The sequence below is a fragment of the Cetorhinus maximus genome, chromosome 17 (genome assembly GCF_964194155.1).
Source record: "Cetorhinus maximus chromosome 17, sCetMax3.hap1.1, whole genome shotgun sequence".
Lineage (NCBI taxonomy): Eukaryota > Metazoa > Chordata > Chondrichthyes > Lamniformes > Cetorhinidae > Cetorhinus > Cetorhinus maximus.
Window position 1 is genome coordinate 6,057,852 of NC_135895.1, and position 18,089 is coordinate 6,075,940.

At 45.8% G+C, this 18,089-nt stretch overlaps 1 protein-coding gene across 4 annotated transcripts in view; it reads left to right on the plus strand.

Moving 5' to 3' along the window:
* LOC144692138 (mucolipin-2-like) overlaps positions 1–18,089 on the plus strand; it is a 67,852-nt gene that overhangs the window by 15,824 nt on the left and 33,939 nt on the right. For all 4 annotated transcript variants that reach the window (XM_078560636.1, XM_078560637.1, XM_078560635.1 and 1 more), the window contains exons 3-6: positions 6,458–6,631; positions 11,330–11,483; positions 14,600–14,681; positions 14,875–14,971. In XM_078560636.1, coding sequence (XP_078416762.1) covers positions 6,458–6,631; positions 11,330–11,483; positions 14,600–14,681; positions 14,875–14,971 — 507 coding nt within the window. The remainder of the gene's footprint in view (positions 1–6,457; positions 6,632–11,329; positions 11,484–14,599; positions 14,682–14,874; positions 14,972–18,089) is intronic.

Below are 18,089 nucleotides of genomic sequence, written 5' to 3' on the forward strand. Positions count from 1 at the left end.
AAAACAACTAGCTAAAGCCAGTATCTTTTCCCAGCTTAACCTGATACAAAGGGTTCTAAGATTCACCTTTGCGAAGCTTGAGTGGGGAATCAAGCTACTTTTGGACGTGGATGTTTTGTAATTCGTTTGGGTCTGTAAATATGACACTCAATGATTATTCAAGTTCAAAGAGTCCCAATAACTACCTTTGGGAGTTTCAGTTAAGGGGTGATAGCTGTTTGAATCTGAGACTCTGTTCCACAAAGTGCAGTTCAGATTCGCAAAGTGATAGGAAGGAAAGAAAAAAACATTGTGCATAAAAGTTATCCATTGAAGAAAATAAAATGGTTGATTCTTAACTGCCCTCTGAGATGGCCTAGCAAGCTGTACCAAAACAGCTGCAGGAAAGTCGGAGAAGAATAAAACCAGACAGACCACCCAGCATTGACCTAGGTACCCGAAAACAGTAAAGACACACCATCGATCAACACTGCAAAGTCCTCCTTACGAATGTCTGGGCTAATAAAGACTGAGTGCTGGAAAAACGCAGTAGGTCTGGGTTGTGGTGAGAGAAAGAGTTAAGAGTTAAGGTTCTGTGGTCGTGACCTTTCGTCAGAACAGTTCGTAGCGATAAACTGTTCACTGATGCTCAGTTTGGGTTCTGCCAGGTCCACTCAGCTTTTCGAGTTCCGGAAGGTGTCTCACCAGCACATTTTCAAGGGCAGTGAGGGATGGGGAATAAATGCCGGCCTAGCCAATGATGCTCACACCTGTTGACCCAATTAAATTACTCGCTGCACGAAACAAGTCTCCACATCTCCCCTGGAGCTCTTTTGCCTGTCACTTTAAATCTGTCCCCTCTGGTTAACTGAACTTTCTGCCATTAATGTAAACAGTTTCTCCATATTTACTTTATCAAAATCCTTCATGATTTTCACAGAATTTCAGTGGCACAGAAGGAGACCATTGGGCCCATCGTGTCTGCACTGGCTCTCCAAATAAGCATTATGACCTAGTGCCATTGCCTTGCCTTTTCCCCGGACCCCTGTACATTGTTTCTGTTCAAATAATCATCCAACATCCTCTTGAATGCCTTGATTGAACCTGCCTCCACCACACTTCCAGGCAGTGTATTCCAGACTTGAACGCCTCTATCAAATCTCCTATGAAGCTACTTTGCTCTAAGGAGAACAATCCCAGCTTCTCCAGTCTCTCCACGTCACTGAAGTTCCTCATCCTGGTGTCACCCTGATAAATGTTTTGTGTACCCTCTCTAAGGTCTTGGCCTGGTCCCCAGTGCTCCAGCTGAGGCCTAACAGTTAATTTATTCTAAAGGTTCAGTATGGCTTCCTTGTTTTTTAATTCTATTCCTCTATTTATAAAGCCGAGGGTTCCATATGATTTTCTTTTAATAACTTTCTCAAATTGTCCTGTCACCTTCAAAGATTTCTGTACATATGCCCGCACACAGTGCCTGCTCATTCCTCCAGTCTATGTCTTCCTGAAGTCTCTTACCATCCTTCTCATTGCTTACTTCATTTTTGAGTTTCAAACTATCAACATTTATTGTTTGTTTTGCCCTGACAGTATTGTGGCTTGGCCCTTCCCCACTTCCCCTCCAGCCCCTGACCCCTCAACTTCTTCCCCAACTGCCTTCTTCCCTCCCTCTCCCCTCCTTCCCTCCCTCTCCCCTCCTTCCCCCCCTCTCCCCTCCTTCGCTCCCTCTCCCCTCCTTCCTTCCCTCCCTCTTCTCTTCTTCCCTCCCTCTCCCCTCCTTCCCTCCCTCTCCCCTCCTTCCCTCCCTCTCCCCTCCTTCCCTCCCTCTCCCCTCCTTCCTGCCCTCTCCCCTCCTTCCCTCCCTATCCCTGCCTGCTCCTTTTATATGTCCCTATTTTTGTTTGCCACCTGTTTTCTTCAGCAACTCATATATTCCATAAGCTAGTGACTATTTTTTGCCTTCCGATTACTTCTGCTTTTCTCAGTGACCTCAGTTACAATTTCAGAGACCTTTTCCTCTCCCAGTTTTTTCTGTTAGCCTAAGCCTATTTATTTTATGTCGAATTTCCAGCACAGAAATAGGCCACTCTATGTCAGAGTTCATGCTTCACATGAGCCTCCGCCTGCCCCTCTTCATCTCACCCATCAAATTTTCCTTCTATTCCTTTCCTCCTTGTGTATATCCATTTAAATACATCTGTACCATTTACTTCAACCATTTCCTGTTGTAGTGAGTTCCACACTCTCACCACTCTCTGGGTAAAGAAGTTCCTCCTCAATTCCCTATTGATTATCTTATACTTATGGCTTCTAGTCCTGGCTTCCCCCCAGAAGTGGAAATATCTTCTCCAAGTCTATCCTATCAAACCCTTTCCTAATTTTTAAATTTCCTATCAGGTCATCCTTCAACCTTCTGTTTTGTAGAGAAAAGAACTCTAGCCTGTCCAACCATTCCTGATTCTTAATACCTCTCAGTTCTGCATTTCTGGTATGATAGGAGTGAATAATTGTTTTATTATGTTAACACTCAATATTAATCATCATTATTGTCAATTATATTGGTTTACATAGAATGTACAGCACAGAAAGATACCATTCGGCCCACCCAATCCATTCCAGCACTTAAGCCTCCTTCTATCCTACTCCATCTAAATCTAGCAGCAAATCCTTCGATCCCTTTCACCTTTGTCTTCCGTGAGCTTGCTATTAAATCCATCTATACCATTTGCCTCAACACGTCCTTGTTTTAGAGGGTTCCACATTCTCACCACTCTCTGGGTTAAGAAGTTTAATATTATCATCACTTCTGGTGGAGCCCCAGAACGAAAAAACAGTAAAAACTGGGGAAATAAGACGACTGGTCCAAACTGGTCTTGTATACCTTAAAATGGAACACCAGTAAAAACTGGGAACTAAGACTACTGGTCCGAACTGGTCTTTCCTTCTGGGGCCTGGGAGTGCCAGCAGACAGCAGGACACCATGGGCCTTAATGTTGTGGAAAGTCCATGTCAAGTGGTTTAACGTCAACAGAAGTAAGATTAACTGTCTTATAATTGTTCGCCAGTCACTTTCCCTACTTTGTTTTGAAGAAGAGAGTCACATCCCCCAGCACAATCTCTCTGTCTCCTGAAAATTTGAATCAGAAATCTCACTAATCCTTCCTCATTTTTTGGGGGGTTTTCTTACCAGGTTTCAGTGATTAGCTCATCCTAAGTATGAGTAACGTCTCTTGTACAATCTCTCATTGAGTAATAATCACCACTAATAGTTTTTAAAATCTATTTCTACAATTCCAATCCTAGCGGCACAGTGGTTTAATGATCACTATTATATATGTTATACATGTTACTGTACTAGTAATCCAGATGCCTGGATTGATAAACTGGAAGCGGGAGTTCAAATCCCATCACAGCAGCTTGGAAATTTAAGTTCAATTAATTAATTCCTTCGGCACCTTCCAAACCCATGACCGCTACCATCTAGAGAAGGACAAGGGCAGCAGACACATGGGAATACCACCACCTGGAGATTTCCCTCCAAGTCACTCACCACCCTGACTTGGAAATATATCGCCGTTCCTTCACTGTCGTTGGGTCAAAATCCTGGAACTCCCTCCCAAACGGCACTGTGGGTGTACCTACACCACATGGACTGCAGCGGTCCAAGAAGGCGGCTCACCACCACCTTCTCAAAGGCAATTTGGGATGGGAAATAAATGCTGACCCAGCCAGTGATGCCCACATCCCATGAATAAGTAAACAAAAAATAATTCTGGAATACCGAAAAAAGCTATGATCGGTGATGGTAACCATAATACTGCCAGATTATCATTAATCCAGGTCACTAATGGTTCTCTGGTTCACTAATGCCCTTTAAGCAAAGAAATCTGCCATCCTTACCCATTCCCATGAAGTTATGCTCTCTGAAATGGTCTAGCAAGTTGTAGTCAAGAAGGTGGCTCATCACCACTTTCTCAAGGATAATTAGGGATGGGCAATAAGTACTGGCTTTGCCAATGGCCTCACACTCTGTGAACAAAAACATGTTAAAAAATCTGCTTTTTTGAACATACAAACAAGGAGTAGGAGTAGGCCATTCGTCCCTCGAACCTGCTCCGCTATTTAATTAGATCATGGCTGATCTAATAACCTGAAATCTGCATCCCACCTACCCCGATAACCAATCACCCCTTGCTTACCAAGAATCTATCCATCTCTGCCTTAAAATACGAATTGTGGCCAAGTCCTTATTCACTATCTTTGCCAGTCCCTCCATCCCCATCTGGAACACTGTGTTCAGTTTTGGCTAGCGAGCCTCAGGAATGATATTTTGGCCTTGGAGGGGTTGCTAGGCAGATTCACCAGAATGATGCCAGGGGTTAAGGGTCAAATTATGAGGGCAAATTGTATAATCGAGTTTTGAAGAGCAATCTAACCAAGGCTTTCAATGGAGTGGGTAGAGAGAAAATTATCTCCTTTGATATAAGAATCCACAACAAGCAGGCATAATCTTTTAAACTACAGCCGTGCCATATAAGGAGTGAGGTCAGGAGGGACTCTTCCCATTAGACGACTGTGAATGCTGTATCAATTAAAAATTTCAAAGCTGAGATTGAAAGGTTTTTTTTTGTTGGGTAAGGGTATCAAGATATATGGAATAAGAGTGGTTCAGTGAAGTTGAGGTACAGATCAGCAATGGTGTAATTGAAAGGTGGAACAGACTGAATGGCCTCCTTCTGTGCGGTGTGAGCAAGTAGAACCCACCAAGTTGCCATGAGTTGAGGAGAAAGCAGTGCGGTTACCGCTGAGGGATAACGAAGAAGAGGGAAACAGTTTAATTGGAGATCATAATCCAAGTATTGCTGCTGAAAGTGTTCCATGCATTGCAGATGAGGAAGAGGTTGGACCAGTCTGGGATATCATTCCTTCCCTCATCCCGTGCTCGCTGATCTACATTGGCTTCCGGCCAAGCAATGTCTTGATTTCAAATCCTCATCCTTGTTTTCAAATCCCTTTCTCTGACCTTCCTCCCTCCCTGTCTCTGTAACCTCCTCCAGCCCCACAACCCTCTAAGGTCCCTGCGTTCCTCCAAATCTGAGATCCCTGACTTTAATCACTCCACCATTGCCAGCTGTGTCTTCAGCTGGCTAGGCCCTAAACTGCAGAGTTCTCTCCCTAAACCTTGGCCTCTCCACCTCTCTCTCTCTCTCTCAACCTTTAGAAGGCACTTTAAAACTGACCATTTGACCAAGATTTTGGTCAACTGTCCTAATATCATCTTGTGTGGCTTCGTGTCATATTCTGTTTGATGAACGCTGTCATGAAAATATAATAATTTTCATAATATTATTGTAATTTATTGTAAAGGTAGGTTAATAGTGGGGCTTGGATTAGTTTCTCTGTGTGTAGGTGTGTGTGGGGGGGTTTTAATTGAATTGCAGATAGCTGGTCTGGGTGCTTTGATGTTTCAGAAGGGAAACTAGGTTTGAAATGCTGACTATGTAAACATGGCTGAAGTCTTAGAATGTGAGGTGTGAAGAACATTTGCATTTTTAGATAAACCAGAGTCATGAATTTCAAAGAGATGGTAAGGTGTTACCCCTAGCCAACAGAGGCTAAGCCAAAACAGTGTGTTTATTTTTCCCAAAGATTACTGATAATATGAGTACTGTGAAAGATTTATATTATGGAAAAAGTAAAGTTGCAAAGACATATTGGGACAATAGGATTTACATTAAAAAGGAGATGAGGTTATGTGTAAGGAAGAAGGCTTTCTAAAATCCAACAAGGCTCCAGCCTCTATGTACCAAGCTGCTGCCTCCAGGAACAGCAGAAGAAAATTCATTTTAAATATCAATGTCCAGGGTATTGTGTGCTTTGCCTGGGTCTGTTAAAATCTATGTTGTTTTACTGTTGCCTTAACGAAGGTGTAACTGGGAGCTAGATTAATGAGGAGATTTAGGAGTTACTATAGTAGTAATTTGTAGACCTATGCATGTGCTTAAAATCATTTATTAATAAATTAATTTAGTTTTGTAAAGACCCTCTAAGACTTGGTGGTCTTATTACTACTGAATTCAAGGCACGCATCACAAAATGAAAATACAAATTGCAGAACAGTTGTGGCAGCTGTTTCAAGTTTCCCTCTGGGATTTGAGCAGCTCAACATTTACCATCCGCTGTGCCAGAATAATGCTCCTGTGAACTGGGGATATTTTGCTACATTAAAGGTTATATTCATAAAGATTGACATCCAAACTGGACTCTTACCTCATAAAGCCTAAGCACATATCTCTATAAATCATGAGTGATAACTCCAGACAAAGTGTCACTGCCATGGAACCTTGGCAAGGAGAGATGGGAGGACAAGAATGTGGTGTAGGGGAATTTTGTAGGGGAATGTCTGTTAACTGTCAGTTTGTGACAAATCCATGAATGTCACGGCTTTTTGATTGAACAATCATCATTGTGTCTCTTTCAGCTGATTCTCTTTGGTCTGAGCAATCAACTCGTTGTATCATTCAAAGAGGAAAATTCCATTGCTTTTAAACACCTCTTCCTGAAAAGATACCAAGACTCCGATAAGAATGATGACAGCTTTGTTGTATATACTCAACAGGAAGTTTATGATGGTGTGTCTTATGCTGTTAACCAGGTATTCGACCAACCCAGCTATTTGATTCATTTTTTTAATGTATTTAAAATTTTCCAAAAGAAAGAATGGAGCAATGCTTAAAATATGATTGCTTTCAATCATCTTCACACTTGTTTCATTTTTTCTTGAAGTGTACACAATGCAGCACCTACAAAGCTGTCTCAAGGTGTGTAATATCAGTGTCATAATGTCAGTGCTTCTTGTAAAATATGTAATAAGGCAGCCAAACCAAATGAATGGGATTGCAGGTTAAAAGCCAGGCTGACAATCCATACATGCTCCTGACAAAGTAAGGGGCTTGGTACTTGGTAGGGTTTCCCCCTGTAAGTTCCACTATGGAATTTTCACAGAAGGTGCGCTATGAATGCAGTCGGTGGTCACATTAATGTAAAAGAAAATCAACAGATTTTCCTTAACTTGACTCCTTCGAGGGCTTGGAGATCAAGGTTTGTGCGAGGTTGTTCCAGTCCTTAATTGTTCTTGGGAAACTGAGTTAGCAAAGGAAGCACATTGGGGTGTGTACAGTTGGAGCTGTTGGTTGTGAACACTTCAAGCTCAGTTACTTTTGGACTTGATGTACTGCTTAGAAATGTTTAATTGCCCATTCAAAATTGGGCCTATCTTCAGTTCTGGGGGCTGCACCAGCCTATTGGCATGACCAACTGCGAGACACTGGCATCTCACAAGTAAAACGAGCTGACCGGCATTGAACACTCAAGGAGAGTAATGTTTTTAGCAGTAAATGGGTCCCAAGTGGCTAGGCCGTACTCAGGTTGTGGCCTGCTAAGTGTTTGATACGGCATTTCCTCCGCTGTAATTGAAGAGTGATGGAGGTCCTGTTTCACAAACCCAAGCATCTTGGATGTCTTGGAGGCTGCTTGTTGATGCCTGGGGCCAATAACGAAGGAAGAAAAGAAAGTTCACAGCCTCATAACCTTTCAAAGCCAAATAAGGTACTTTTCACTTTATATCTATCTTTACCAAGGAAGGAAATACTGCCAAAGTCACGGGGGAAGAGGATGCAGTTGAGACACTGGATGGACGAAAAATTATTAGAAAGACTGTCTTTACTTAAAGTCGATAAGTCACCAGGGTTGGAACAAATGCATCTGAAGATACCGAGGGAAGTAAGGGTGGAAATGGCGGACGGACTGGCCATAATCTTCCCCTCCTCCCTTAGATGCAGGGGTAGTGCCAGGGGACTGGTGAATTGCAAATGTTACATCTTTGTTGAAGAAAGGGTGGAGGGTTAAGCCCATCAACTACAGACCAGACAGTTTAACCTTGGTAAAAGCAAAATACTGCAGGTGCTGGAAGTCTGAAAGAAAAACAGAAAATGCTGGAAAACCTCAGCAGGTCTGACAGCGTCTGTGGAGAGAGAAACAGAGTTAATATTTCGAGCGCATATGACCCTTCCTCAGAGCTGAGAAGGATCATACGGACTTGAAACGTTACCTCTGTCTCTCTCTCCACAGATGCTGTCAGACCTGCTGAGTTTTTCCGGCATTTTCTGTTTCTCTTTCAGTTTAATGTTGGTGGCGGGAAAACTTTTAGAAATGATAATCTGGGACAGAATTAATATCCACTTGGACAAATGGAGATTAATCAAGGAAAGCCAGCATGGATTTACTTTTTTAAAAATTCCTTCATGGGATGTGGGTGTCACTGACAAGGCCAGCATTTATTGTCCATCCCTAATTGCCCCTTGAGAAGGTGGTGGTGAGCTGCCTTCTTGAACCGCTGCCGTCCATGTGGTGTAGGTACACCCACAGTGCTGTTAGGGAGGGAGTTCCAGGATTTTGACCCAGTGACACTGAAGGGATGGTGATTTGGGCTGAATTTTTAGCTCATCAGGCGGGCGCGTGCCCGACCTGATTGAGTGTAAAATGACTCGCGATGACATCGGGCGAGCGTCCTGACATCATCACGCACTCGCGCCATATTTCAATCGGCAGCACCTCCGCCAACAATCAAAAAGCCTTTTAAGGCCATTAAAAAGGTGAATTAAAAGAAACTTTTTGCTGGTGGGCAGGCAAAAAGGCCAAGTGGCCTTTGCATTTATATTTGGAAACCTCATCCACGGGCGGGATGAGGTTTCCAACAGCAAAATAAAAATAAAATAAAAATTTTCAAATTTAATTAATAACATGTCCCTGCTCATGTGACAGAGTCACACGAGGGGTTACATGCTTCATAGCGTTTTAGAAGGCTTTATTTTTTATTCTGAAAAATGTTCATCTCCCTGAGGCAGCTCTGTGGCCTGTCCTGTGGCGTGAAATGGTGATGTGGCCACCATCGCGGGCGGTGGTCGGGTTCCTGACCGTCCCCACCGAGCCCAAACCCAACGAGGGAAAAATCCTCCCGATAATTCCATGTTGGGCTGGTGTGTGTGACTTGCAGGTGGAGGTGCTTCCCATGCATCCGCTGCCCTTGTCCTTCTAGGTTTGGAAAGTGCTGCTGAAGGAGATTGGTAAGTTATTAAGGACAAATCGTGTTTAACTAACTCGAATGAGTTTTTTGATGAGGTAACAGAGAGGGTTGACGAGGGTAATGCTGTTGATGTGGTGTACACGGACTTCTAAAAGGCATTTGATAAAGTGCCGCATGACAGACTTGTCAGCAAAGTTGAAGACCGTAGGATAAAAGGGGGCAGCGACAGCATAGATACAAAGTTAGCTGAGTGACAGGAAACAGAGAGTAGAGATGAACGGTTATTTTCCGGACTGGCGAAAGGTTTATAGTGGGGCTCCTCAGGGGTTAGTATTAGGACCTAAGCTTTTCTTGATCTACATTAATGACCGAAACTTGGGTATAGAGGGCATAACTTCAAAACTTACAGATGCAAAGCGTGGATGTATTGTGAACTGTGAGGAGGATAGTGACAGACTTCAAGAGGATGTAGACAGGCTGGTGGAATGGGTCGACAGGTGACAGTTGTAATTTAATCTGGAGAAGAGTAAGTGAGACATTTCGGCAGGAAGAATGAGGAAAGGAATATTAAATAAAGGGTACAATTCTAAAGGGGGTGCAGGAGCAGAGGGGTCTGGGGATATAAGTGCATAAATCATTGAAATCGGCAGGACAGGTTGAGAGAGTAGTTAATAAAGCATCCTGGGATTTATCAATAGGGTGGTCGAGAACAAAGGCAAGGCATTTACGGTGAACATTCCTAAAACACTGGTTCAGCCTCAAGTGGAGCATTGCATCTAATCCTGAGTATGGCACTTCAGGGAGGATGTGAAGGTGCTTTGAGAGGCTGTAGAAAAAGATTCATGGGAATGGTTTGAGGAGCGAGAGACTTCACTTACACGGAGGGATCGGAGAAGCTGACCCCCTTTCCCCTTGGAGAAGAGAAGGCTGAGAGGAGATTTGATAGAGGTTTTCGAAATCATGAGGGGTCTGGGCAGATTATGAGAGGGAGAAACTGTTCCCATTGGTGGAAGGTCCAAGAACCGGAGAACACCGATTTAAGGGGATTGGCAAAAGAATCGAAGGCGACATGAGGAAAATCTTTTTTATGAGCAGTTTGGACCGGGAATGCACCGCCCATGAGTGTGGTGGAGGCAGATTCGATCATGGCTTTCAAATGGGATTTGGATAATTATCTAATGAGAATATATTTGCAGGGCTGCTGGGAACAGGCTGGGGAGTGGGACTAGGTGAAAGCTGACAGGGACACAACAGTCCCCCGCTATCAACATCCTGGGGGATCCCATTGACCAGAAACTGAATTGGACTAGCCATATAAATACTGTGGCTACAAGGGCAGGTCAGAGGCTAGGAATCCTGCAACGAGTAACTCACCACCTGACTCCCCGAAGCCTGTCCACCATCTACAAGGCACAAGTCAGGAGTGTGATGGAATACTCCCCACTTGCCTGGATGAGTGCAGCTCCCACAACACTGAAGAAGCTCGACACCATCCAGGTCAAAGCAGCCCGCTTGATTGGCATCACATCCACAAACATTCACTCCCTCCACCACTGATGCAGAGTGGCACCATCTAAAGGTGCACTGCAGGAACTCAAGGCTCCTTAGACAGCACCTTCCAAACCCACGACCTCAACACCTAGAAGGACAAGGGCAGCAGATACATGGAAACACCACCACCTGGAAGTTCCCCTTCAAGTCACTCACCATCCTGACCTGGAAATATATCGCCGTTCCTTCACTGTTGCTGTGTCAAAATCCTGGAACTCCCTTCCTAACAGCACTGTGGGTGTGCCTACACCACATGGACTGCAGCAGTTCAAGAAAGCAGCTCACCACCACCCTCTCGAGGGCAATTAGGGATGGGCAATAAATACTAGCCCAGCCAGCGATGTCCAGAGCCCATAAATCTACAAAGAAAAAGGCTAAATGGCCTCCACCTGTCCTGTGATCATTCTATGATAATATAATGCTATAATTATTGGCCATGATACAGGTCTCTCCTGCTCTATCTAAGGGGTTCATGAGATCAGCCCCACTTGAAAAGTTATGAGAAATTAATGTATAGAGAAGCCAGTAAAATCCCATTTGATGAACCCTTCACTCACAATACCACCTGCATGGAGTGACCTGCTGACACTCAACAGGGGCAAGTTTGAATGGTCATTTTGTCTGTCTCACCGGGAGGAGAGGATGGAGGATATTGTATTCTGGTTTTTAATATTTTGTGCCCTATAAATATTTAATTCTGTGTACTTTCCCTCCAAGTACTTGCACTTACAGAGTGTGACAGTCGGGAATTATGGTTATGATTCAAATGAAAATAATGAGACATCTTTGCAAATCTGTAAGCAGCTTTATATGAAAACCATGCCTGTAATCTCGAACGACATCATGGCAGTCAATCCAACAATTGAAACAGGTAAGAGAGATGGACAGGTAAGAGAGAGAATTAAAAAGAGAGACTTGTATTTTTATAGTGCCTTTCACAATCTCAGGATGTCCTAAAGCACTTACAGCCAATGAAGTGCGGCCACTGTTGTAAAGTAGGAAACACAGTGGCCCCGTCGCGCACAGCAAGCTCCCACAAACAGCAATGTGAAAATGACCATATCATTTGTTTTGTGGTGTTGATTGAGGGTAAAGATCGACCAGAACACTGGGGTTAACTCCCCTGCTCATCTTCGAAAGGGTGTCATGGGAACTTGGAGGGCAGATGGGGCCTCTGTTTGGTGTCTCTTCTGAAAGGCAGCACCATCCGACTTCCACGGAAACCATGGTGAGTGCGGTTTGCCAACCAACACTGGCCCAGTCTCTCCTGACTCGCGTCTCCCTTCCACCCCCGTGATTGAGATTGATTGTGTTGCCAGAGATGTGGTTCATGTACCGAGTGACACTGTGATTCTCACACGGTAAACTCTCTGCTCCTGAGGTCAGGTGAAAGAGTTTTCATAAAAGGAGTCAGGGTTTTTAATGCCCCTCATTATCTGTGGCCATGTACAGGATGGGAAATGTAGAACCTTGACCTGTCGTGTGACTGTGCATGCAGCAATATTCACCATTCACACATCAGCAAGAAAAATGTACGGGGAAATGGCGTGGTTGTATTGTCACTGGATTAGTAATCTAGAGGCCCAGGCTAATGCTCTGGGTTCATGGGTTCAAATCCCACCACAGCAGCTTGGTAGGATTTAAATTCAATTCATTTAAAAAATAAATCTGGAATATGAAGCTAGTCACCAGTAATGGTGACCACAGAACTATCACTGATTGTCCTAAAAACCCATCTGGTTCACTAATGTCCTTTAGGGAAGGAAATCTGCCGTCCTTACCCGGTCTGGCCTACATGTGACGCACGGCGATGTAGCGACTGCCCTCAGAAGCAATTAGACACGGGCAAAAAAAGTGACACAAAAAAAAATTCAGGGCATTCCGGGGAAACGTTATCAGAAGGTGGCCGGAATTTTCCAGCCCCTCCCACCGGCGGGATCTTCCGGTCACGCCGAAGTGAATGGAAGTTTGAAAGGCTTGCCACACCCACCCTGGCCACGCCCACCCTGGCCACACCCACCCAGGCCACACCCACCCTGGCCACACCCACCCTGGCCACGCCCACCATGACCACACCCACCCTGGCCACACCCACCATGACAGGACCCACCACACCAGGGCCAGAAAATGCCAGCCCGCGTTTTGTACTATAAACAATAACAAACATTAATGATAATAAACAATAACTCTCTGGGGAAAATGCAGAGTTGTTGTGCTTTCTGAGAGATCGGCATGTAACTAAGTTGGAGGAAGACCATTCAGATTTCATACTGGGCAGCTTGATAACTTAACGTTAGAATTTAAAAAAGATAATATTGGCTCCACAGGTATTGATCACGCAAATGATGCAACAGTTGAAAGGCATTAATAGTTACTGCAGTAGATAAACTGATTTGTTCGTGTGTCATAAGTGGCTTGACAAAACCTTGATCAGAAAATTCTTATCCTTGGTTTCAAACCAATGCACCATGCCTCCTCCCTATCGCTGTAATCTCTTCCAAACCTAGAATTCTATGAGATCTCTGCACTCCTCCAAATTTTGGCCTCTTGAGCATCCCCGATTATAATCGCTCCACCATTGACAGCCATGTCTTCGGCTGCCTGGGAACTAAGCTCTGGAATTCACACCCTAAACCTCTCTATGTGTCTTTCGCTCTCTTTCTCTCTGTCTCTCTCTTCCTGTAAAACAGATCCTTTTGACCAAGCTTTTGGTCACCTGCCCCAATATTGCCTCATGTGGCTCGGTGTCAAATTGTGTTTTTAAAAATTCATTCAGGGGATGTGGGCTTCACTGGCTAGGCCAGCGTTTATTGCCCATCCCTAGTTGCCCTTGAGAAGGTGGTGGTGAGCTGCCTTCTTGAACCGCTGCAGTCCATGTGGTGTAGGTACACCCACAGTGCTTTTAGGAAGGGAGTTCCAGGATTTTGACCCAGTGACAGTGAAGGAACGGTGATATATTTCCAAGTCAGGATGGTGAGTGGCTTGGAGGGGAGCTTCCAGGTGGTGGTGTTCCCATGTGTCTGCTGCCCTTGTCCTTCTAGATGGTAGTGGCCATGGGTTTGGAAGGTGTTATCTAGGGAGCCTTGGTGAATTCCTGCAGTGCATCTTGTAGATGGTACACACACTGCTGCTACTGTGTCGGTGGTGGAGGGAATGAAGGTTTGTGGATGGGATGCCAATCAAGCGGCTGCTTTGTCCTGGATGGTGTCAAGCATCTTGAGAGTTGTTGGAGCTGCACTCATCCAGGCAAGTGGGGAGTATTCCATCACACTCCTGACTTGTGCCTTGTAGATGGTGGACAGGCTTTGGGGAGTCAGGAGATGAATTACTCATCGCAGGATTCCTAGCTTCTGACCTGCTCTTGTAGCCACAGTATTTATATGGCTAGTCCAGTTCAGTTTCTGGTCAATGGTAACCCCCAGGATGTTGAGAGGTGGGGATTCAGTGATGGTAACGCCATTAACGTTCGATGCAAATGTCCACATCTCAGTGCAATAATGGCTTTGTTCATTTTGAAATCTTCAGTGTTGTATTGCTCAGAGGCTCCCCCGCCTGTTGGATACAGGTACTGCCCTGCAATTTGCTGCAGAGTAACTGCTCAAACCAGTGCTGCCCTCACATGGCTGGAGCCAATCGAATTGAGCCCCATGGAAAAGCATCTTCATTGTTCGCAGTTTCGCTATTTGCGAGGTTTTGCAAGAACATAACTGCTGCAAAGGGTGGGAATTTACTGTCACTGAATAGAGATAAATATATTTCAGCTTGTGCGCAAACCGAAACTTCTCAGCAACTCCCTGGGACCTTGTATTTGTTTATCTGACATCATTTCAATTATGGTTAATTTGACCACTTGTGTTGAAACAGGGATGAGATCATTTTGATTTAAAGGGGTCAGGAATAGTGGATGGATTTTGCCTGTCCTAGAGAAAAATTAATGCACGTTTTTATTCAATGATGAGTTGTAATTAGTAATTTGTTTACTGACAGATTGCATAAATATCGAACCAAGTGACAGCCCAAAAGAATGGAAAGTGAACAATTCATCGTTTTTTGACCTGGAATTTTACAGGTAATGTACATATAGTGTACTCTGTATCTGAATCTGATGGTGCAGCACAGATTCACAGAAGTATATGTAATGCCCAACTCCCTCTGTACCTGTCGGTGTGTTTGTGTGTGTCTGTGTGTGAGATGTTTATCTCTATGTCACGTTTTAGTCGTGTTCATGCACTGCATTATTTTTTTCCTTTATTTTTATTAAGGTTAATACTCCTGGAAATCTCCTTTAAACTAAAGGGGATTGATCTACAAACCATTCACATCAATGAGTTGCCGGACTGCTATGAGTTTAGGATTACTGTGAGTGACTCACCTCCTTTCACTGCCTGTCTTGTGTGGTTGAGATGTAAACAAGTGATGACCCAGGTGTAGGTTTGAGCGGGTGAATATTAGAAAAAGAAATGGCAATTGGTCAGACCTAAAAGTGGGCAAATCTCCTTTTCGATGGTCCGAACTCACGGGAGCTGAATTGTCTGGGGTGGAGCTTTTGGCAACCTGCCCTGATTTAAAAATGCAATTTGCACGTTTAGCTTTTAAAAAGCTTTCTCACAAAATTCGGGAGCTGATAAGAGCACGATGAGGCAAACGTGACACCTGGGACCTTGATGATTGATGGGATCAAGAGTTAATCTCCTAAATCCATGAGATTAAACGGTTTGGGAAACAGAGGATGAAATGAGAAGGAAGTCTAAATGAGAGTGGGTGAATTAACTATCAGACCACGTACAGAAGGAGAAATAAAATGAGGGCAAGATTGGACAAAGCAAGAGAGGAAAAAATAGACAAAGTAAGAATTAAAAAGTTGAACATTTAAAATTTAACTTTTGTAAAATCTCCTGAAACAATTCACAACCTTAAGGAATGAGAGTCTATACTTAGAATTGTTCCCCTTGTGGGACAGGGAGGTTGATTGACAGTCAGTAACAATTACCATATGATTACCCCATCCACCATCTTCAGTATTCACTCTGTCCACCACCGACGCACAGTAGCAGCAGCGTGTGTACCATCTACAAGATGCACTGCAGGAATTCACCAAGGATTCTTAGACAGCACCTTCCAAACCCACGACCACTACCACCCAGAGGACAAGGGTAGCAGATTCCCACCATCGCCTGGAAGTTCCCCTCCATCCATTCACCACCCTGACTTGGAAATATATCGCCGTTCCTTCACTGTCACTGGGTCCAAATCCTGGAACTCCCTCCCTAACAGCACTTTGGGTGTACCTACACCACATGGACTGCAGCGGTTCAAGAAGGCAGCTCACCCCCACCTTCTCAAGGGCAACTAGGGATGGGCAATAAATGCTGGCCCAGCCAGTGACGCCCACATCCTATGAATGAATAAAAGAAAGAAAAAAAAATTCCACAGATTTCTCCCTTTCACCTTCCCTCTTGCCCACCCCCTCTTCTCAACCCTCCTGCTCTGACTCCTCCCTTTGGTTCACCCTCTCATTCCCCTCCTCCTGCTCCCACTTGCTCCCCACTCACGCCCCCCACCTTAATCCCCCATATCGCCTCATCCATATTACCCCTCTGTATTGGTCCCCTCCCTACCCCTCTCATCCTCCACACTTTCCCACTCACTCCTCTCACATCCCTCTTTCCCCCTTAACCCCCTCACTTTCCCCTTCTCACCTGTCCCCCCACTATCCCCTTCTCACCTGTCCCCCCACTTTCCCCTTCTCACCTGTCCCCCCCTTCCCCCTTCTCACCTGTCCCCCCACTTTCCCCTTCTCACCTCTCCCCCCCCACATTCCCTTTCTCACCTGTCCCCCCCTTCCCCCTTCTCACCTGTCCCCCCCACACTTTTCCCTTCTCACCTTCCCCCCCCACTTTCCCCTTCTCACCTGTCCCCCCACTTTCCCCTTCTCACCTCTCCCCCCCCACATTCCCTTTCTCACCTGTCCCCCCCTTCCCCCTTCTCACCTGTCCCCCCCACACTTTTCCCTTCTCACCTTCCCCCCCCACTTTCCCCTTCTCACCTGTCCCCCCACTTTCCCCATCTCACCTGTCCCCCCCCACTTTCCCCTTCTCACCTGCCCCCCCACCTTCCCCTTCTCACCTGCCCCCCAACTTTCCCCTTCTCACCTGTCCCCCCACTTTCCCCATCTCACCTGTCCCCCCCACTTTCCCCTTCTCACCTGTCCCCCCCACTTTCCCCTTCTCACCTGTCCCCCCCACTTTCCCCTTCTCACCTGTCCCCCCCACTTTCCCCTTCTCACCTGTCCCCCCCACTTTCCCCTTCTCACCTGTCCCCCCCCACTTTCTCCATCTCACCTGTCCCCCCCCACTTTCCCCTTCTCACCTGTCCCCCCCACTTTCCCCTTCTCACCTGTCCCCCCCACTTTCCCCTTCTCACCTGTCCCCCCCCCCACTTTCCCCTTCTCACCTGTCCCCCCCCACTTCCCCCTTCTCACCTGTCCCCCCACTTTCCCCTTCTCACCTGTCCCCCCAACTTTCCCCTTCTCACCTGTCCCCCCCACTTTCCCCTTCTCACTTGTCCCCCCCACTTTCCCCTTCTCACCTGTCCCCCCCACTTCCCCCTTCTCACCTGTCCCCCCCCAACTTTCCCCTTCTCACCTGTCCCCCCCCCACTTTCCCCTTCTCACCTGTCCCCCCACTTTCCCCTTCTCACCTGTCCCCCCACTTTCCCCTTCTCACCTGTCCCCCCAACTTTCCCCTTCTCACCTGTCCCCCCAACTTTCCCCTTCTCACCTGTCCCCCCACTTTCCCCTTCTCACCTGTTCCCCCCACTTTCCCCTTCTCACCTGTCCCCCCCCGACTTTCCCCTTCTCACCTGTTCCCCCCACTTTCCCCTTCTCACCTGTCCCCCCCCCGACTTTCCCCTTCTCACCTGCTCCCGCCACTTTCCCCTTCTCACCTGTTCCCCCCACTTTCCCCTTCTCACCTGTCCCCCCCACTTTCCCCTTCTCACCTGTCCCCCCCCCCGACTTTCCCCTTCTCACCTGTTCCCCCCACTTTCCCCTTCTCACCTGTCCCCCCCCCGACTTTCCCCTTCTCACCTGTTCCCCCCCTTCCCCTCCACTTGTTCTCCTAGAAAACACTGATTCCTGTTCTGGTGAATCTGGGGCCTGAGAGGAGGAGGCGAAATCTGGAGAACATTCGACTGGGATTGAATATTGGAGATGGTGGGATTTTTCAAGTTGTTTTTATTAATTAATGGGATGTGGGCGTCGCTGGCAAGGCCAACATTTATTGCCCATCCCTAATTACCCTTGTTCAGAGGGCATTTAAAAAGTCAACCACATTATTGTGGATCGGGGGTCACATGTAGGCCAGACCAGGTAAGGATGGCAGATTTCCTTCCCTAAAGGACATTAGTGAACCTGATGAGTTCTTACGACAATGGTTCCATGGTTATCATTAGACTTTTAATTACAGGTTTTTATTGA